Source organism: Gigantopelta aegis, chromosome 11 (assembly GCF_016097555.1).
Source record: "Gigantopelta aegis isolate Gae_Host chromosome 11, Gae_host_genome, whole genome shotgun sequence".
Taxonomy (NCBI): domain Eukaryota; kingdom Metazoa; phylum Mollusca; class Gastropoda; order Neomphalida; family Peltospiridae; genus Gigantopelta; species Gigantopelta aegis.
The window spans coordinates 22,836,332-22,859,606 of NC_054709.1; the positions used below are offsets into that span (position 1 = coordinate 22,836,332).

Genomic DNA, 23,275 nt, shown 5'->3' on the forward strand with positions numbered 1-23,275 from the left:
AGCGCATTAGCCTTTCGTTGATTAGTTAAATAAATCTTATTATTTCTTACAATATTATTGTGTGTATTTGGTTTTCCCTGGATTCTTTTAATTTTTTACCATGCGTTTATTAATAGAACATTTATCAATTGAAAAACGGAACTGCTCCCATGAGGCTTTTTTGGCTTTTAATGTTTCTTTAGACAATTTATATAAATTTACTTTCTTAAAATTGTTTAATATTTTCACAATTTAAAAAAAATCTTTTTTAACTTTATTTCTTAATTGATTTCTCTGTATTTTTAACTTTGTAAGTTCATCAGTCCACCAAGGTACAGAATTAGATTCTACTTTATTATTTGAAATGAGGACTGTTATATTTGCAATTTTAATAAAGGCATTAATTAAATTATCATTAAATTTATGAATATTTTTATTTCTAATCTGCCCATGGTCTAATTTATCACACAAGTCTCTAAACCTGTGCCGAATGGCCTCGGTGGCGTCGTGGTTAGCCATCGGTCTACAGGCTGGTAGGTACTGGGTTCGGATCCCAGTTGAGGCATGGGATTTTTAATCCAGACACCGACTCCAAACCCTGAGTGAGTGCTCCGCAAGGCTCAATGGGTAGGTGTAAACCACTTGCACTGACCAGTGATCCATAACTGGTTCAACAAAGGCCATGGTTTGTGCTATCCTGCCTGTGGGAAGCGCAAATAAAAGATCTCTTGCTGCCTGTCGTAAAAGAGTAGCCTATGTGGCGACAGCGGGTTTCCTCTCAAAATCTGTGTGGTCCATAACCATATGTCTGACGCCATATAACCGTAAATAAAATGTGTTGAGTGCGTCGTTAAATAAAACATTTCTTTCTTTCTAAATCTGTGCCAGTTGGCTTTATTGAGATTCCATTAATTTTTATAACTAATATGTTCTTGCCAATTATCAGAAGTATTGTAATTAGTAATGATAGGCATATGATTGCTGCCCAAATCGCTAAGGACTTTCCACATACATTTAGCCGCCATGGCTTGTGATACTAGGGTAAAGACATGTCCATGCATGATTTATTTCAGAATTAAAATCTCAGTGCCATGTTGAAAGATGCTAAATCTAGCTTATCCAGCAATGTTTCTATTACTGTATCTTGTGTATTTGTAGAATTAGACCCCCAAAGTACATTTTTACTATTAAAATCTCCCGTGGTAATTAAATTATCATTAAATTTACCAATTATTTAAAAAATAATGTTCTAATTTAATTTGTCTAACTGTGGCACCCGGGTGTATGTAGAAATTAAAAACATTTATATTTTCTTTGTGGCCATGTATTGATACTCCTAGTGATTCTGTTAGTGTGAACTTTTAATGTTTGGAATAAGTGAATGAGGAATGCCATTCTTAACATAGGTGGCAATGCCTTCTCTGGATGTATAATCATTGTTAAGGAAGAGGCCTGTATAACCTGGTATTTTAAATTCAGGATATAGTTTTTCGTTGGGTTTTTTTTCTTGTTTAGCAGTATAATTTCGAATCCAGATCTCTTGCACACAAATAATATCGATATTATTATTAGGTTGGTTAATGGAATTCACAAGTTCATCTCCATGGCCCATGGGGCGCAAACCCTTGGCATTCCATTGTAAGGCCATTTTTAATTTTAACATATGTGTCACAATACACTACACTAGCAGTGAATTTACTTTTTGGTCTCAAATACCATGCACTCCCTTATTTCTTTCCATCAGTATATATATATATATATATATATATATATATATATATATATATATATATATATATATATATATATATATATATATTTGTTTAAATTATATTTTACAATTTTTATTGTTAGGCCTATCTCCCATAATGGAATGTGAAGCAATACTAGTTAAATTATAAGGTTCCATGTTTAACCAACACAAGTGTTTGTACGAGCATCAGCAACAGTCATCCGATAAAATTTTAAAAATGTCTCTATAGTACGAGATGTTTCTGTTGTTGGTAGTCACTAATGATGTTAAAGCCTAAATGACTGTTCAGGCCAACTCGGAAGCCTCCCTAATAGAAGCCAAGGAGTATTTTTGATGTGTGGGTTTGGAAATAGCCTGGTTTAGGATGAGTCCTGTAATTAGTCTTGTCAAATCCAACGCTGTTATCTGCTAGTTGGGATTGACAGCTCTATTACAACTTGCGTTGTTTTGTGAGGCTATATTGACAAATGAGCCTCTGTTTGAACCCTTATTGCTAGTGAAGCCCCTGCCAGAGGAGGGGGTAGGTGCAGGTGCAGCAGGTGGAGCCCCTCTCGACGTTGTCCTACTCTCTAAGATCTCAACTGCCTTTAAGTAAGCACTACAACCCTTGTCATGGGTGCAGTGTGACTGCTTAAAGTTGGCACAGGACAAGGGCCGTGTGCAGGGATTATCTGAAGATCTCTTTGGATGGCTCCCTCCACATCTAAAACAGGTGGGGTCCCTCCTGGTGAACCTGCACCCGTTTACATTTTGCTCCCCCCCACCTCTGACATTTGGCACATTTAATGTTGTTGGGGATTTTTAATGAAATTGTAACATGTTGTGTCCCACTCCATCAAGCAAGTGAATGTCAATCAGCGTGGGCTGGACCAAAAGAACATCTAGAAAGCCATTTTTCCAAACACTAATGTTGGATATAGAAAGGTCCCGGTTTCCCCTTCTTATCTTACCTATGAGGTCAGACCCCAAGTGCCCCATCAGGTTAGTTTTAATAATTCTTTTGAGTGGAGGGTTTACCTCCCCGGAATAGAATATTTGTAGAGGGTGGGATGGTTGACTGGGCAATGGGAATACCCCCCCCCCCCCCCCCCCCCAGATGGGTCAACTTGTTTGTAAAATGGATTATCCCTCCCTTGATTCTGACCCTGACATTGCGCACCCTCAGTTCCCAGGGCGGGAACTCTTCATGGACCATATATCAGAGAAAGAAAGAAATGTTTTATTTAACGACGCACTCAACACATTTTATTTACGGTTATATGGCGTCAGACATATGGTTAAGGACCACACAGATTTTGAGAGGAAACCCGCTGTCGCCACTAAATGGGCTACTCTTTCCGCTTAGCAGCAAGGGATCTTTTATTTGCGCTTCCCACAGGCAGGATAGCACAAACCATGGCCTTTGTTGAACCAGTTATGGATCACTGTTCGGTGCAAGTGGTTTACACCTACCCATTGAGGTGCGAGAGTTGTCAGGTGTTTGCCTAACATCAGTAGTAGATTTTAGTCTCACCTGACGTTAGAGTTTAGGGCCATTCTGCTTTGGGAGAACAGGACATGGCTTTTTAACAAAATCTTTACTTGACAAAGAGCCCCCCCCCCCCCCCCCCAACTATTCTCTGATATATTCTCTAGCTTACGTTTTCTTTTTGATTTAACTTCTTCAAAATCACTAAATGTTTGTTTATGCTCCCAGGATGTGTAGGAATTAGGGTCTGAAAACGAGACACCTACCCACTGTCGTCTATTCCAAAATCGATGACGATTACACCAATTTAAACGTGCATTTTTGTGACGTTGAGTGAGAATTGGACCAACGTAAGGACGCCTAGCGTGCAACCCTGCTGCTTGTAAGCGGCGTCTTATAGTGTTGGCGCTAACCGGACCACGTCTCCCTTGAATCGTACATGTAGGTTCTGTGCGCGCAGCTAGTTGTGTGCAATCACGTTGAAGTGCGCGGACGATGTGACGATCTTGCGTTGGTGTTGTAACCCTCTGTTGGCCAGGTTGTGGTTGATTACGAGCGGTCCCAATTTGTTGTAAATGAGTAAAAAGTCTTGATATTGTTGAATGATGGTATCCAAGACTATAGCGCGATTTGATAATCCAGCATCATGCATCCCAACTGTCTTTCGTGTTCTTGTGGTGTCAATACGGGCATTGTCATAACGTTTTGTCACAGAAAGATCCACATCATTTTTATATGACTTCAGATCTTACCAACTCCTGTATGCACAGTTTAAACAAACGCAGTCATTTACGACAAGGCGCTTCGCTTTCATCAACTGACTTGTAAAACATCATAAATAACTTGATAATATATAAATTTAACTAAATATATTTCAGTTTGCATTAATAAAACGAAATGGGGCTATAGTATGTTTCTCTCTTTAAAAAATCCAAAGACAAAATGCATATACTATTAGGCTTATTGATAGGGTACGTTGGAGCAAAAACGACCACTCACGATACCCAAGTGATAATGGGTGTTTTTTTCTTTGCGACTACTAATTGGTCTGTTCTGTGATTTTAGATGGGAAATGAGTTTTACAGAATAATTTACAGTAATAAAACATGACGGCTGATAATGTCCATTACCATTTTAGTGGTGGCAGGTATATCCCAATACCCTGTGATGTCAACAACAAAAATACCGCGTCTAAACGGCGGTAATGAATGGCTGGTCTACCTACCAAAGATGCACCTGCCAATCAGGAATCACAGGTGAAGGCCACGGAAAGTACTGTATAAACCCAAGTAACTAAGAAAACGCTCCGTTTATAATTTCAGTACGTAGGTGTTATTGCATGGACAAAACATGACACAGTTATTTCGACCGCTTGACAATGGTTTTATTTTGTATTGTAAAATAATATATACTTATTGCTGGTTTACTATTACAGAACATTGCGCAAAAATCAGGTACCTTTCATTCTTCAGTTCTAAGACTAATTCCTGACATGGCACGTTAAATATTACGTAACCACTGGCTCGCCGGAGGGCGTATTCACTGGGATGGTACAAAATGGCTGCGCCCGTTATATATAATAGCAGTCACATTTAACCGTTTTATTAATTAAATATAATAATATACTTGTTGATATTAAGCAATAATGTGCATTATATATTGTCGAATATGCATACTAGTCCAAAAGCCTTGCGCGAGCATTCCTTTAAGAGAACTTATGGTAGGGTTAGGCGAACTGTGACATTTCTTTTTGCAGCAGAGTTGTTTGTATGGCCATTTTGTCTGTAGAATCCAAATCTGATGGAATATGGTACCTATCTTGACGTTTGATATAGGTTAATGGCAAAAATTCAAAATGGCGGCCCAAACGTATATTTTTTCACATTGTGCATTTTCAATACACTATGTCGTGTAATACATAATTTCTAATGTCTTTCAGAATGCTGATTTCTAATATGATGCCATAAATTTGATATAAAGCATGGATATGAAAATGTCCTGTTACAGTGACCTATGATATAAAGCATGGATATGAAAATGTGCTGTTACAGTGACCTATGATTAAAGTGGCAGACTCTTGTTTTTAAAACACTAAGTCACATTTTTCTTCACGAGAGCCGTTTTTGACAATAGAAATCAAACATTACTTATATTTTATTGTTTAGATTATCCATATCCGTACACCCGAAGTGTTTCTGGTCATCCTTGTGTTTCTAATACAACAAAATGCATGTTTCATATTTTTGAAAACGCACGTGCGTCTGAGAAGTATTGGTTATAGAGACGAGTTGTAGTCAATTCTTAAGGGCATTTCCACGTTTCAATGGGGCCATACTATCCAAGACTCTTGGTTTCACCCTGTTGTAACTTTACCCAAATATATTACAGGTTTGTAGATTAACTCAACTTTATGTCCATGCTTATGGGTTGAAACTTGGGTCTGCGTTTGTAGATTAACTCAACTTTATGTCCATGCTTATGGGTTGAAACTTGGGTCTGCGTTTGTAGATTAACTCAACTTTATGTCCATACTTATGGGTTGAAACTTGGGACTGCGACTTTAATGGATTTATTTATAGAATCACATTACTATTGACCAATAGACTATCCATTGTTCCATGTGCAGGATCCTAGATGCACAGATTGGTTGAAGTGTTCCTTGTTTCTGTCCTATACTTATTTGTTAAACAGTAAACTGACAAGGAAACGTAAAAGGAAAACATGAGAACGTTTTGGCTGGAATGACATAAAATTTATTATAAAGAATGTACATTAAAAGTCACTACCAAACTACAAAATGAGGCTGTTCTCCAGGAAATAGCAATAATGACATACATATGCAAGAAACCGAAACAAAAATAAATAAATAAATAAATAAATAAATAAATAAAGGAAAGAAAGCTCTATTGTTACATACTTCAAATAATCTAGTAGCCAAGACATATTAATTTTAGTGAATGGATAAATACAACACTATATAACTTTATTGATCTAAGGGTTTTGATCAAAAGATGAAGAAAGGCTATGAAGAGAAATATAACACAGAAAAATGATATAAGAAGGTAGGGACATTTAACGATAGCATGAACATGAATGCCTATGTTAAAAGAAGAAAAACGAAGAGATCTGGACATGATTTTCTTTTTAAATCACACATGGAAGCAGCACTGCAATACGTAACGTAGGACATGTGTCAATCTCTTGGGTGAAAAGAAATGTGAGAAGAAACTGAAAAAAATCAGTCTGGAATAAATAGAAGATCAAGCGAGACTCATAAGCACCAAACTATTTAGGGTCTTAGATTCAGACTTGGATAGTATGGCCTCAACTCCAGTCAACAGTCGTGTTGCCTCCCCAATCGGCACAAGAAACAAATCCATTTATAAGCATTCCATTGATATGATAATGAGCTGAATGCAATCATATATTCGGTTGTTACTATCAGGACAAAATAGATCAATAGTACCGAGTGTCTTTTAGATTCTAAAGTGTATTTTAGAGATTTAGCTGGTCTACATTTGTTTATCTACTCAATACAAATATTTCCAGCTGCTAGATTATTACCAGTACCTACAGTTATATATAAATTATTATGTCCTTTGGTTGGTTTCTTACATAAGTATATCATTCTTCAACTCAAAATACTTCAATTAGATTGTTACTCTTTGAATTCTCATTCCTTTTTTATGCAAAGTTACATCCTGGTATCTTTTTCACGTTCTTATTTTGCGTTTCTATATTCATTTACTGAGTAATGAACAAAACAGAAACAGGATATTGGATAAATATATTACTGCATAAATATATTACAACCCATTATATATTAAAAATAAACCTAACATTATGAACATTGTCATTTATAGCAGCCATTATGAATGTTTGCCATTAACCGATATCAAATGTCCTGCTACGTCAAATATATCATCTGATACAAATTCTACGGGCAAAATGGCCTAGAACAACTCTGCAAACTCAACTTTCAAGAAAAAAGTTCAAGTTTGCCCAACCCTAATTATAGTCTGGACTGTTGTCATGATTTGGGGGTTTGCGTGGGGTTTTTTCCTACATTTGGAATAACTATATATATTTTTTTTTAATTATTTGTATTCCATAGAAACATAAATCCATTGTTGGCATATTTTCCTTCACAATGTTGTTGGCTAAGCTAAATCCACATGGGTCAATATTTGAACTTGTTTGTAAGTTTCATATTCCTCTACCTATCGCTGTATGGTATTAAACTAAAGGTATGTGTCTAACAAATATATATTTAGCATAACAGCTATAAAGATGTTATATTTATATCACCTTTTTTCGTCTGAAAAATTTATAACTTAATGGCACCACTACGGCTATTTTCAGCCATACTATTAAAAACAATTTGCATTGTGTATTATGCAGGTATATATTACACAAGTATGCCTGCAGTATACAAAAATGTTGGTAGCTGTGCAATATAAACACGTTTCATTCTAGGTGCTTATGCAGGAAAGGGATTTTGGGGGTTGAAACCCCTTTTTAGTATGGTTTTTCAGGGTCTTCTGAACCAGCCATGCATGTTTTTCCTGCAAAAGTGCCAGTGTTTTGAACTCCAGGGAGTGTATAAATTTAAAGTTTATTTATTTGTACTAGTTGTCTATAGTCCGCGAGTCAGACCATGGAACCTTCCCACTCGAAGTAATTTATGCGATGTTTTTGGGAAGCTTAGTTAATACAAAGGTAAAAGTCAGTTGTTTACCATATGGGTGTATACTACCAAATAAAATCCCATAGGCGACAACAGTAACATAAGTAGCTAAAACTCCTACCTGCAACGTATCATCGACATAAACGCCACGGATATAAATACTACCACCCCTCACACTTATAGTGAATTAAAAAAAAAATGGGTGGTGGGGTTGAAGCTGCTCATTTCAGATATAATGGGTAGCGCCTACTTCCACACAAAAATTGACTACTTTTTTTTATAGGTACACCAAACATGTTTCAAGCACAAGGCCACTTGACACAGTGGTACTAGATGAAATACAATTGCATACATGAAGCTAATTTTTTTTTTACAACCAATACACTCACATTTATCACCAATCACAGGACTTGTGGTGTTCACTTCTCTATCAAACGTCCTGTGCACCTCAAACTTTGACCCAGCCGGAAGTTATTTGTTTTAGTACTACCATATGGGAAGTGCAGCGTTCTTGCATTTTGTATAGTTCAACAAAACAAGTGTTACGAGCAATGAGGGTATTAATACATAGTAGTCCATGTTGTCAACATATATTTGATAATGTGAAGCAAATGAGGTATAGATGGAAATGTATTTGAATACTCTATCTAATGATATTACAGTAAACATGTAATTATGCACAAATAACCAGTATGAAGACACTTAAAAGCTTCCATTTTAAACATAATTACAGAAAGCCCAAAGTAGATGAAACCAAAGATACGAAAGCACACGACAAAGTCTTTGAGCATAATTGTCATTATGTCCAAATCAACATTATCAGAGGATCATAGGTTGAATGGATGATAATGCTATGAGAAAAATAGTGTGTTTATCCATACACGTCCTCGATTTCTACAACCCCTCAGTGCAAAACCGACAGGCTGAAAGACAGACTGAAGAAGTACTTTGGTCAAAGGATATATTTTGGTAACAGAAGTGACCTTATACAGTCTGATGAGGTGCCAACTGGGCAGGTCGTGGAAACAACATTTGAATCAGTCTCTTCGGTAGAGAGATGACTGGAGGAAGTTGCTATCATTTTGCGTTGTTGCATTATATGTGTATATGCATATAGGAATTCAAAGGAAACGGCATGCCCATCTTCCATTAATTTTCTTCCGTTTCAAAGTCAAACCTCCAGACACGCCTGATATATTGCAGTGGTATTAGGGATTCAGCTAACATGAGAGAGATAGTTACATCCGTAGAAAAAGGATGTATGCCACGTTGTGAAGTGTGGTCGATGAAAAAATGCCAAAACACCCACGCCTTGGCCACTGTAAATCCTATTCCACTTTATTGGAAATGGTGACTGCCATGTGTAATGCCATTGTTGAAAGTGATACCATGTTACCCATGACAATTTAAGGTAGCACATAATTATGTGATGCATTTTAGTTGGAACAGTTTTGACTGAAAGAGGAGACCCCATCTGAGGCTGAAACACAACACTCAACACATGGCATTGAAGTCCAGGAAAAGCACAACAAATGCTCTTCTGTTCCTATAGAGTATGGTAAACTGTAACAAAAAGAAAAAAGAAAACTACCAATCTGTTGATTACAAGCCCCAAGAGTTGGCGCCATATTTTGTCAGCTTGTTGAACCACACTTGACACAACTATAGCTGTGACAGAAGTTGTTAAATAAGCTTGTATTTAATATTTCTTTCTGGCTGTTCTGTAGAGCTGAATTACAATTAGTTCCTGACTGGGCTGGGTGCGTATCTGTCACAGGTTCTGAAATCACACATCTGTACACAGTGGATAAACTCGCCTATTCAAAATAACTTTACAATTCAGCTTGTTCTATGCATATCACAACATTCTAGTATATCTGTTGATTACATTAGTAATATTTGACCTTGCAATGGCTAAGAAAGCATTCACTTTTTCATTCAAGGATATTATTGTACAGCTTGGCATATTTCACGCAGTAAGCTCATATGTGGGAGCTCTTTGTAAAATACTGCGTGGCAGTGGTTTCGCTGACATTATGATTGAGGCTGGTGGATTTACACAGGTATTTCTCAAGTAAGGTTACACAACAACAAAAAACTAGCGAGAGGCATCAGCTGGACACCTTTCATTTGTAGTCAGTTCTGGGTGAAAGAGTACATGTAAATGGTTAAATAACACAAACTCACTCTCGAAGCCTTGGGCAGATTGCTGTTTGTTATTTTCAAAAGAACAGACTGGTACAGAAGGTCAAAGCAGAACTGGGCCTATTATAGGGAAGATCTTGTTTTGAAGTGATGCAAAAGAGGACTGTTAGTAACCATGTCAACGTTTGCACAAAATGAACTGTGAATACAAGGGCGAAGTGATGAACTAGGACTAACAGCAGTTTTGGATTCAATACATGGACAGAATATGGATGGGCTTAAGATCCCTTCGGGGTACAAGAGAGAACAACTTTGGTCTATACCTGGCATGTGTCCAAAACTTGTGTCCTTTCCTTTTTAGTATGGATCATCTCTGTACAACTGTACTCGATACCGATATGTGTACTTTGTTACACTTGTCAACCTCATACATACTCATCCAGGAGCAGACAATGTACTGAGAAACTGTGGAATCGGTGTATCCTGATCAGATATACTGGCATCAAGGAATCCAAATGACTTGTCAATTGAATACACAATTAATCACCATGCAAAATCCATACAGTGATAGGTAGATGGATATTCAAGTTACACAAAAGTCCAGATACGACCCTGGGGTGTTGTTACAATGGCCACCATCTTTAATTCAAGATGGCCACAAATATTATGATGGAAAAAATGCCAACAATGGATTTATTAATATTAGGTATGCAAAGAAGCTAAAAAAATACACTTCACAAAATGTAGCAAAACAATTAGTAAATTACGTAACAGTTACATAACTATTAAGGCAATGCACCACCACTTGTTTCATTACTTGCTGTAGCAGCTTAATATAGTCCGGTTTAGGAAATAGTTCCTCTTAAAAAAATACTGTAAAATTTCGATATGAAATTTTTCTTTGATTACTACACATACACATGTAGGTTGACCTCTGTAGTATTAAAATAATTCATTGGTTTGAAGTAACTTGTTATATGTAGTACTGATAACAACTGTGCCAGTAGTATAACACTTGAATAACAACAACATGAGGCGGTGGTCAGGCAATCAATTAAAGCATTTTGTGGTAGACCTATGTTGATTTTTTAAATGATACTTGTCAGTTGAGAGCACTCCCTAAAATTAGTAGTCACATGACCCTCTCAACAGTGTTGTATTTTTCACAGAATATATTCTGACACATAAGTTTTTTGAACTGCATGGAGTATTTAATGGTGGTGTGTAACCTTAAGAGAGCTTTTTGAATTAAGCCTGTTGTCAAGATAATGCTGTCAAAATATAGGTGGAAAAGGACCACAATAGCAGTGTTACTTACAAGAGGTAGAAAGTGATACAAAACAAGACATTTTTCACAACATAATCAATATCGAGTCACAAAATTGTTGTAAATCTAACGGGTCACTTAAAGTTATAAACCCATAAGGCCGTGTGAAAGTCTATTTTAGCTCAATGAAAATTTGTGAAACTGTCCTCACATTTTGTGCAAGTTTAGTTTGACATGTCTATTGCTAATGCTTCAATATGGCCTGCAGTTACCTTGGTCAGTGACCAACACACATTGCAGGTGCATCATGTGATGGCTTGTATAGCTTGTGATTGTTGTACAACATACATTGTATGTAGTGTGACTGGCCAATCGTCTTTCAGATTGGCCATAGTATATATTGAGGTGACCAACTGTGGTACGAAATACCGGCCTCGGTGGGTGGCGTCATGGTTAAGCCATCGAACATAACGCTGGTAGGTACTGGGTTCGCAGCCTGGTACCAGCTCCCACCCAGAGCGAGTTTTAACGACTCTGTGGGTAGGTGTAAGACCACTACACCCTCTTCTCTCTGATTAACTACTAACAACCAACTCACTGTCCTGGACAGACAGCTCAGATAGCCGAGTTGTGTTCCAAGGACAGCATGCTTGAACCTTAATTGGATATAAGCACGAAAATATGTTAAAATGAAATGTGGTACAAAGTCTTCCACCTCGAAGCGAACCAAGTGTAAGGGAAGTGAGTATAGTAGTAATATAATGGGTGGGTAACTGTCATAGTTTTCTCATTAGTTGTGGGTTGAGATTAGGATATTATTATTTTAAGAGACCACATATTTGAGTGTAATTGTTGTTTATTTTCTGAATAATAATATTACATATCAATTTGTCTTTGTGTTATTTGTTTTGTATATTACCATATTTGTGAAACAATGTCAACCTTGATCTTCATACCAAGGTTGGGTAGAAAAGCTGTCACTGTTCAAACGTAGTCTTTTGAAGATTAAACCAAATCTCCACTTTGGTCAGCTACACATTGTCTTTCAAATAAATATTCTCATTATCACAAAGATCAACAGACTATTTCAAACGACTCTTCACGTTCTGTGAGAGGTCAGATAAGGCCAAACAAAATAATTGTTGTGGTTCCGATTACCTGATTGTCCCTACAAAAACATGGTGAACCTAATGTTTCACAAAAACAAAAACTGCCAACCATATTACAGCTATGTCACTAACAAACAGATTTGTTTTCGCCTGCCTTTTACACAATATTCAGTTAAGAATTAAATTGCATTTGTTTTGATGTTTTGAATTCCAGAAAACACTAAAACAGAAAGTAGAAATTTCTACTCAGAATATGTTCGTAGACTAGAACCGTTACATACTCTGAAAGCCAATTCAACATAACGGAGCTTAATACATTTAAACACTCTGTTTTTCATGGTGTTTATATAACAGAAACCATATTAATCTTATGGCCAAATCTAACAACATATATTAATTTTATAAAATATAATTAAACTTTAGAAAAACCTTGCTTTCTTGCTACATATAAATATATAAAATAGTTCATTCTTTAAACAAAAGTTTATACAATGCCTACCTATCCTAAATAATTTGGCTCAAATTGTTTTATTTTTAATTTGAGCCTACCTACTTGCATGTACACTGATGTGTCTGGCTTGTGTAATGGGAACCACACATATAATTCTCTGTTTGGCCTAACTGGTGCCATATTACAGAACTCACCACAGAACCAAGCACATGTATTTATTGTTGTAAATATTCCACTTGTAGACAACTATTTAGCACTTGAAAACTTTAATGAAATTGTTCTGGCTTATTCTCTCATTTTTAAAATGCCAGAAATATTGTTTATAAAATTTATACAAATTCACTTGTTCTGGCTTGTAAACAATTTTGAATCCTAGATGAAGCTTAACCATCACATCAAAAGAAATGAAACACGGCCTCAAATTGAAAGGTTTACAGGTTTATGATAGAAATGCTTGTATACAAAACATTTCAATTACTGTGTTCGATATAAGCACTTGTCCATATATCCTGACAAGTGAAAATCTGCTCGGACAAACAAAATGTACCTCAGTGCTTGTCCAATGGACAAGTGAATTTTTTTAATGCAGTTTCATTTTGAACAATCAAAACTAATGTCCTTGCATTTGAATAAAACTTAAAACTTATTTGAACAAGTGAAAGTATTGGCACACAAGTGGATTTCTAGATATATTTGTCCGGTGGAATAGTGAAAATGTCTGCTTATTTCAATCACTGAATTACATGTACATGTATGTTTCATTCTGGGATTAGGGTGGGTTCTTCAGCTAATGATAGTCTGATTTTGCTTCCAAGTTTCATCACAAAAAATAAAGCCACAACAGGTCTATAGGTAGTACTAGACCAAATAACTTCCGGCTGGGTCAAAGTTCAAGGTGCACCGAACTTTTGATAGAGAAGTGAACACCACAAGTCCTGTGATTGGTTATAAATGTGAGTGTGTTGGTTGTCAAAAATAATAGTTTTATCTGGGTTTAAAAAAAATGCAATTTTATTTCATCTAGTACCAATGTGTCAAGTAGCCTTGTGCTTGAAACATGTATGGGGTACCTGTAAAAAAAAAGTACTCGAATTTTGTGCGGAACTAGGGTAGTCATAGACGCTACCCGTTATCTCAGAAACGAGCAGCTTGACCCCCATTTTTTTCTGATTCACTTTAAGTGTGAGGGGTGGTAGTATTTATATCTGTGGCGTTTATGTCGGTTGATACGTTGCAGGTAGGAGTTTTAGCCACATATGTTACTATTGTCGTCTATGGGATTTGATTTGGTAGTATACACCCTATAGCACATATTCAGTGCATAATAAAAAATATTATGATTTTGTCATTTTATTTAATTAAACTATACTGGTTGATTAATTAGCCATCACTCGACCATGCAAGTTCACAATGACCTTGACCTTGACAATAATCTCTGCACATGGCTCTGAATGGAGTTTGAATCAAAGTTAGCACTGAAGAAAAGTTGGTTTTGGCCTATAATTCATACTGTAAAGATTTCAATAATTTCTTTTTACATGATATTTGACTTGCCATATGCAACTGCTCTTAAATATGGTATTATATATAGGCAACCTGAACTAAGATTTTAATAGCAATTTATTTTTATATTAAAAATAGCATGTGCCAATAGTGGGTTAATGTCTTTAGTTTCCATTAACATTGTTAATTTTTTATGTATGAAATTCTAAAAACTCAAATTTGTAAAGAACTTGATTTTTATTGTCATTTTGTCATATTTATAGGATGCTAAGTTATATTTTAGACAAAATAGTAGTTTTATGAAAATATTTAAGTAAATTTGAAGAAAAACTTTACCAAAAACATAATTAAATTTGTTGTCACTATTGTGCCTTCTATTCTTATTTGTACATAACAATAAGGTTGTTAAACATATACTTAGATCTCCAGATCATTTTTTTTCTCTTAATAATCACTTAGTTAGCTCTCATGAAAAGCATTTTGAGTTTATACTAGATTCAGAACCAATTTTTTCAGATTTGATTATCTGCCTTGGATTAAGTTGATACTTTATTTTATTGTTAAAGCTGTATTACCTAATGTTACTAGCTAAATAAAATGCTGGATTACAGATTGTAGGAATACATCTAATATACATATTGTATTCATCCGGATTAGAAAATAATGCAAGAAAATAGATGTTCGGGTAATTTTGTCATTTAAAAATAGTTTTTTTCAGTAATTAATCAAAAATAAATGTGTGAAAGCTGCATGATAATTCCAGATATCAAAACTATTAAAACCTCCAACTACAGTAGGCTATAAATAAAACATAGTCAGGAATATTGGTGGCTGCCAATGGTTTTCATGGTTCATTATGAAAATCAGCATGGCCGATGGATTTGAAATTCCCACACCTGGTAACTTGAAGACACCCACACCCAGCATACAGGATTTCCTCCCAACACTAATGTTCAGGACATTAAGTCATTACTTCATACAGGTACAGTCATGTTTGTGTTTCCTTCCTCAGACAGTGTATTTTTTTAATACTGATATTTCTTTGATGTGCCTGTTAAGGTCTTCATAATCTAGGGGTCAATCATGTGCATGTGTTTTAATGGAATTCTTTAAAGGGGTAGAGGTACTCTGACTATCTTTGTTGTCTCTATATATATATACCTGAGTACACACACCCAACTGAAAGTAAATATCTTCAGGAGTTTTATTTTAAAACATTTTGTTGTTTAATATGACATATTGCATTTGTACAAAACTATATGCAATATATATGTTTTTTGAGGTGTACATTATATTAGGTTGCACTGTAGAAACAACAGTTTCAGTGAGGTTGTCAGTTTATGTCAGAATACACCAGATCCTGGTTGTCATAAAGACACATAGCTGGACACCTTTGAAAAATGTATGTTATCAGTATAGGTAGTACTAGACCAAATAACTTCCGGCTGGGTCAAAGTTCGAGGTGCACCGAACTTTTGATAGAGAAGTGAACACCACAAGTCCTGTGATTGGTTATAAATGTGAGTGTGTTGGTTGTCAAAAATAATAGTTTTATCTGGGTTTAAAAAAAATGCAATTTTATTTCATCTAGTACCAATGTGTCAAGTAGCCTTGTGCTGGAAACATGTATGGGGTACCTGTAAAAAAAAGTACTCGAATTTTGTGCGGAATTAGGGTAGTCATAGACGCTACCCGTTATCTCAGAAACGAGCAGCTTGACCCCCATTTTTTTCTGATTCACTTTAAGTGTGAGGGGTGGTAGTATTAATATCCGTGGCATTTATGTCGGTTGATATGTTGCAGGTAGGAGTTTTAGCCACATATGTTACTATTGTCGTCTATGGGATTTGATTTGGTAGTATACACCCTAAAAACTGGGAGGGGGCCTGGACATCTTTGAGAAGGCTTAAGGAGCCTGGACATCTTTGAGAGGGCTCATGGAGCCTGGACATCTTTGAGAGGGCTTAAGGAACCTGGACATCTTTGAGAGGGCTTAAGGAGCCTGGACATCTTTGAGAGGGCTTAAGGAGACTCCACATGATACAGGAATAATCATAAGACTAGCAGATTGACTAGACAACACTACAATTTTACAACCCTACTTTTATTTACATTATCTACATTACCTACTTTTATATGCACTGATGTCATCAGTATTGCTCTTTACCTATGGTAATTTATATGTCAGCGACGGCAACTGCCGCCTGTGCCGTCGTGAAGTTCAAGCCCTGCATCAATACGGAGACATGTTTTGGCATGCACTGATGCACGAGGTGGACATATTCACTATTACTCCAGTGTTTAGTCACTGTTTAGAGACATGTGCACTGATGCACGAGGTGGACATATTCACTATTACTCCAGTGTTTAGTCACTGTTCAGAGACATGTTGTGGCATGCACTGATGCACGAGATGGACATATTCACTATTACTCCAGTGTTTAGTCACTGTTCAGAGACATGTTGTGGCATGCACTAATGCACGAGGTGGACATATTCACTATTACTCCAGTGTTTAGTCACTGTTCAGAGACATGTTGTGGCATGCACTGATGCACGAGGTGGACATATTCACTATTACTCCAGTGTTTAGTCACTGTTCAGAGACATGTTGTGGCATGCACTAATGCACGAGGTGGACATATTCACTATTACTCCAGTGTTTAGTCACTGTTCAGAGACATGTTGTGGCATGCACTGATGCACGAGGTGGACATATTCACTATTACTCCAGTGTTTAGTCACTGTTCAGAGACATGACTTAATGTTACTGGACCCGTGTTTTGACAGTCACATTAAGAATCATCTCATTTTGACCCTGTTGTATCTTTGTGACATTATTAATCGAAAAGATTTGACTTTTATGAAATTAAATTTTGTTTACAACTTGCTAAAACACCACTCTCATCAATACATATCTTTTAAACATGCAGCATGTTTAGGGTTTTCTTCAGTAGTCTCTCAGTCTTGGTATAGATTCTTTTGGACGTCAGTTTAGTTGATTAATGTGACTGACGGTACAACCAATGAAATTATTTCACCATATCCTCCATTTCTGTGCTCTAATGTGACTCACATTCTGTTGAAAGGGTGGCATTAGTTATTCACTGATTAAGATGAAACCAAATTATTGTTAGTATTTTAAAAAAATTTGTTTGAAAATTAATTTCTCTTCGGCAAAGAAAATGCAATAAAATAAATACTTGTCAAATATAATTACTGCATTAGCTTTTTTGCAATATATTACGGAATACTCTTTCCCGATTCGTCTATATCTATCATCTATAATATGGTTTTGTTTGTTTACAGCACTCATTGTGTTCAAACATTGAGATTATCTTTGCAAGCCAGTTTGTTTTAATGTAGCCTATCTCGATTACAAAAACAACATGTCAACTGCATGAGACCCTCATAATGCCAGCCAATGTAGATGTTGATGGAATGCCATTCAAAAGAACTGAAGTCACTAAACAAGTCTAATGCTATTATCTGGAGTTTATGGTGGTCTACGTGTTGAGTGCTATTCAAATCTTACTCATACAATCCTTAGCACTTGTCCATATTGCTATACCCTGAAAATGGAAAAAGTCTTAATAAGTCCATGGTATAGGAATAAACCACATTAATATAAGAGTCAAAGATAAACATAGCTGCAAGCTGTAATAACTAACAGACTAGAAATTTGTCTTGAGAACACCAGTATAGGGATCATATTATTTTAACCACTGCAATTAAGGAAATGTCCATGGCAAAAAAACATGCCATTGACAAAACAGACAAATATAGTCCACAGCCAAAAACGTGCTGCTAAGACTTAAAAACTCTGCGGCAATCGCCACAGCATTGCCAATTGTAGAGGTTGAATTTACTACAAACCAAATTCCATCTATTTTAAAGACCTTTCTTATAGGAATTTCGAAGATTTTTTGGCAATCTTCAACACATTTTGATACAAATTGCCTCTCTTCTATTAATTGAAAGAGGGAAAAAATAATCTTTAAATAATTACCATTTTCCATGACCAAACTGAAAATTCCATGACTTTCTAGGCCTGGAGAATGACACATGCAAACTTCATTTTACAATCCATAAAAACCCTACAGTACCCTCATTTGTTATTCTTATTGCTGCTACATCCTGAAACCTGAATAATTTCTGAATGTTCTAGCTCACTAGAGTTATCTATATCATTTACAACATGAGGTTCCTGTTTCGGTGGTTGCATTGTTTGTGTGCATCTACGTACATTTGAATATTTTTTTATGAATTTGACTTTTGCATGGAGAAAGCAAACAAATGTTTGTCATATTCACAGAAATGTTCGTAAAAATAAAGTTAAAATGAGCAAAGAAAGGAAGATTGAACTTTACCCACTCGTAGAGACGGTACATTTCTTAATACCTTTTTTCTATGATTTTCAAAGACTGTAATTTGAAAGACTAACTTAATTTTAAAACTATATGTTTTAACATAAATATCTTTTTGGATACCTGTTTATATATTTATAAAAACTCAGAATGCAGCTGATAGTTTTTAACCAAACAATTTTACCATTATAACCATTCATTTGCTCAACTTATAACACGATTGCAAGACATCATAATTGTCATATTCGTTTTCCTAAAATGTTGTCTGTTAACATTGGTTCTCGAGGGCTCCATTTTGTAATTTGCTTTAAAATATTTAAAATAAGTGCATGTTTTGTTGAACAACATACATTTTGATAAAACACTGAAAAAAATTGTGTTGGAAAGTTTTTGCTGTAAGCTAAACCACTAAATGTATCATGCACGTGCAATGAACTTGGCCAGTTTAGTGGTCATGTAAAGTGTAGAAATACTAATAAAAAGGTAAGTATTTGAATCACAACTGTCTGTTTATAAACACTGATATGCTTTAGAACCGAATGCTTATGTTCACCGAAACTGGTCCATCCATGATATGTACATGGCAACTACATTGTGTAATTCAATTCTAGATTTTTTTTTTAGAATAAAGGTAAATTAATAAACGTTACACAATAAACAAACATTTTGAGAGTACTGCTAAAGCAATACATTGCCCCAACCAATTTTCGTAGTTCCTATGTCTCTGTAACTCTGTCAAAAATGGCCATGAAAGTGAAACTTGATCTGTAACAACATGGTAAGGCTATACACAAAACTTCAGCTCAATATCTTGAGGTATTGTGAAAAAACCCATCCAGAAAACTATATGTGGAACAGATGGACAGACAGACAGACAGACAGGATGGAGGAAACCTCCAGTTGGACAGGCAGTGGACTAATAAATAAATAAACCATTTCATTTTAAATGTGCTATTCACGTGATATGATTAACAATTACATCAATCGTAGAGTAATCAATAGTCGCGCATGTCACATTGTTTCTAAAGCTTGCAAGAGCACGAGTGAACCAGTGACGTCATTTATCAACAAATGATAAAACAACACTTCCCTGGTCCGTTAACAGAATATGTCTAAAATTAAACACATTTTAATAAGTGATTTACATTATTTGGGTTTTTTTCATGAGTAAAATATTTGTTTTCTCCAATACCAAATATAAGGGTCCAGAGACGGAAATTGTCAAACATTTAACAAGAAATTGTCAAACATTTAACAAGAATGTTATTCGTTACACCGGCCTCGGTGGTGTCGTGGTTAATCCATCAGGCTGGTAGGTACTGGGTTCACAGCCTGGTGTCGGCCCCCACCCAGAGCAAGTTTTACTCAATGGGTAGGTAAGACCACTACAGTACACACTCTTTTTCTCTCACTACCTACTAACAAGTCCTGAACAGACAGCCCAGATAGCTGAGGTGTGTGCCAAGGACAGGGTACTTGAACCTTAATTGGATATAAGCACAAAAATAAGTTGAACTAAATAATATTTTACAAAGTTGGTTCTATTTAAAAACTTGCTTTGACAAATGAATTTGGCAGTAAATATTAACAAAACATTTGTTTAAATTTCTTTTTGGTTACAAATGTTCAATTTACTGTTTGTTCTTAGGTGCGCGAATACTGATTACTTCAAAATTGAACCAAAAATGTATTTCTAAATAGACATTTTAAAAATGCAATTTCCAGGCACTAAAAGATGTGGGTTTTTTTAAACAAACCTTTTTGCATTCTTTTATCTGCATAATTGCAAAATTGGTAAAAATTTCTTGCAAGTCTTTCGCCTTCTGCCTCTTGAATCTTTCAGTATCTCTAAGCGCTGCTTCAACAAACTTCCTGAAAACAGAAAAAAACACTACAGTAGTCCATATGCAGTTTTTATGAGTGTCTCTCCTGTTGGGATGGGACAATTAATCGAGGTTCACAAAAATCAGTCTTAGGCCCACGTTTGATGCATGTTTTCCAATTTATGTATCGGCTGTGGTTTATTTTGATTTTCTTTGCACAGTTCTTTACATTGTGTTTTTATTTAACTGTTGAATTTTAATATTGATGTTGACATTTACTACATTTTTACATTTACCATCATTTGACACCCAATAGCCGATGTATTTTTCGTTCTGAGGTGTCATTAAACATCTATTCTATTCTATTTTATTTCGATTTTTAAATTTTTAAATTTAATATATTTTTTTTAAATGGTACCGGTACATGTATAAAAGTTTCAGCATCTTGCTGGTAATCTCAATGACAGGTAAAGTATTTCATCCAATCACAGCACTTGATTCCCTTTGTATGGGCAACAGTGACCCTAGGTCCCGTATGGATCCTGCACCGAACCCGCAAATTTACGACATCGTAAAAATGCTATGGGGTTTCTTTTCTAGTCAATATATAATTTACAAATAACCATTAAAAATAAAGTGTCTTGCTCTGAAAATAGTTGATTAAAATGTATGTATGAAGGCTGGTGTACTTGTACTACCTCACTGCAACAAAGATGGCTGCCAGTCAAACAAAATGATATCCTACTTGACCTGTGCAAAAGCAACTGGTACTTGATAACAGACAATGATATGACTTTTGGAAAAATAAACACATTTAAATAATTATTATACATACATGTACATGTAAGATAAATATTTCAAATCAAAGGCTCTTTTTAATTTTTTAAAACTGATTAATGCATTTTTAAGATTTACATTTTAGATTTATTTTATTTAATTACATGAAATTAATTAAAGAAACATGTACATGTAATTGGCATGAACACATATTGTTTAGCTACTGGAAGAAAAAGTAAAAATGTAAATGTTAATGTAAAACATTATTGTTAACAAAAATCAATATTGATCGAGCTATTAACAAACATTATAATTATCAAAAATGTATTAAATACACAGGTATTCATTTTCTGAGCTAAAATATATACATACATGTATATTAATAAACACAACGGTTACATTTGCCAAACACATTATAATTGTTGCAAACTCAGGAATAGTCCTTTTAAGCAAGTCTTTATGATATTTTCTTTCATTTATGTGTATAAATAAAAAAAATAAACAAATGAAGTCGTTTGCACAATGCCACGTCTGTAACGGTTATACCACGTCCATAACAGACACAATATTCAGGCCCAGTGTAAGATATATGTTATATTACACGACGATATGATACATATTGGATATCAGTTTAAAGACATCTGATTGGCTTCTTAAACATCAATCCAAACCAACCACTGAGATTAAGGCTACACATGTCGATTTCTATTGTCAGATGATGTACAAGTCAACAATGATTATCACGTAAACGCGAGCGCCTTATATAACTTGGATCAAAATACATTTTAATTTCTCTTAAACCTCTATTTTACAGAAAAAAATATATCAGAAAAAGAATTCTACATGTACACTCATGTCTCCAGCTCTCATGTCAGTTACATACAATTTATCTTGCATTTCGTTTACAACTGTATTCATCTCACATTTGCTCCCACTGGCGTAGCCAGGATTTTATATTGGTGGGGGACCACAATATCATGGCTGGTCAACCACATTGTTTTTGAGACTGTTAATAGGGAACGAAAGAAATATGTTATTTAACAACGTACTCGACACATTTTATTTACGGTTATATGGCATCAGGAATATGGTTAAGGACCATACAGATATTGAAACAGGAAACCAGCTGTCGCCACTTCATGGGCTACTCTTTTCAGTTAACAGCAAGGCATCTTTTATATTCAGCATCCCACAGACAGGATATTACATACCACAGCCTTTGTTACACCAGTTGTGGAGCACTGGTTGGAATAAAAAATAGCTCACTGAGGGGGATTGATCTTGCAGCAGATGAGCGCTGTACCACAGAGCTACAACACGGCCCCATGTTAATAGGGTGACAGACAAACATAATGTGTTTGGAAAATCAAAAGAGGTGTGCTTGGGGAGAGCACAGTCCCCCTTCCCCATCCCCAGGCAACACCAATGTTGGCTCCTTACCTGGGTTGCTATTTTTGTTCGCCAAAAAATTCGCCAATCTTCAATTTCTTTCACCAATCTAAATATATATTCGCCAGTAACATATTTGCATTTCAGTCAAAAGATTTTATTTTTAATCTCGTTCTTTATGATAATATAGTACAAATGTATATGCTAAAATGTACTTATTATTCAGTTTATGTCTTGTAATCTAATAATGAAATGCTGCTGATGTCTAGGGCTGGCTGTAGCCCAGTAGTAAAGCACTTGTATGATGTGCGATCAGTCTAGGGTCGATCCACGTGGATGGCCTCATTGAAGTCGGTGCATCACGAGTGGTATATCACAAAAGAGACAATTTTACTTTTTGTATGCATCAAAGAATGATATAAATTGTATGTTTCTCTGTAATTTGAAAGAATCAAGTGAATTTTGATCCAATATACATGTTCCCAAAAAGATTCACCGGACTAAGATATACACTATACATATATTTTTGCACCAAAAGTGTGAAATGTAAGTACCGG

General features: G+C 35.5%; 1 protein-coding gene across 1 annotated transcript in view; it reads right to left on the reverse strand.

Annotated features, from left to right (window-relative positions):
- Nucleotides 1-17,562: 17,562 nt before the first annotated feature.
- LOC121385456 (sorting nexin-4-like) overlaps nt 17,563-23,275 on the reverse strand; it is a 50,135-nt gene continuing 44,422 nt past the window's right edge. The window contains exons 12-13 of the mRNA XM_041516143.1: nt 20,487-20,601; nt 17,563-17,934 (exon numbers count right to left, since the gene is read on the reverse strand). Coding sequence (XP_041372077.1) covers nt 17,887-17,934; nt 20,487-20,601 — 163 coding nt within the window. The 3' untranslated portion in view covers nt 17,563-17,886. The remainder of the gene's footprint in view (nt 17,935-20,486; nt 20,602-23,275) is intronic.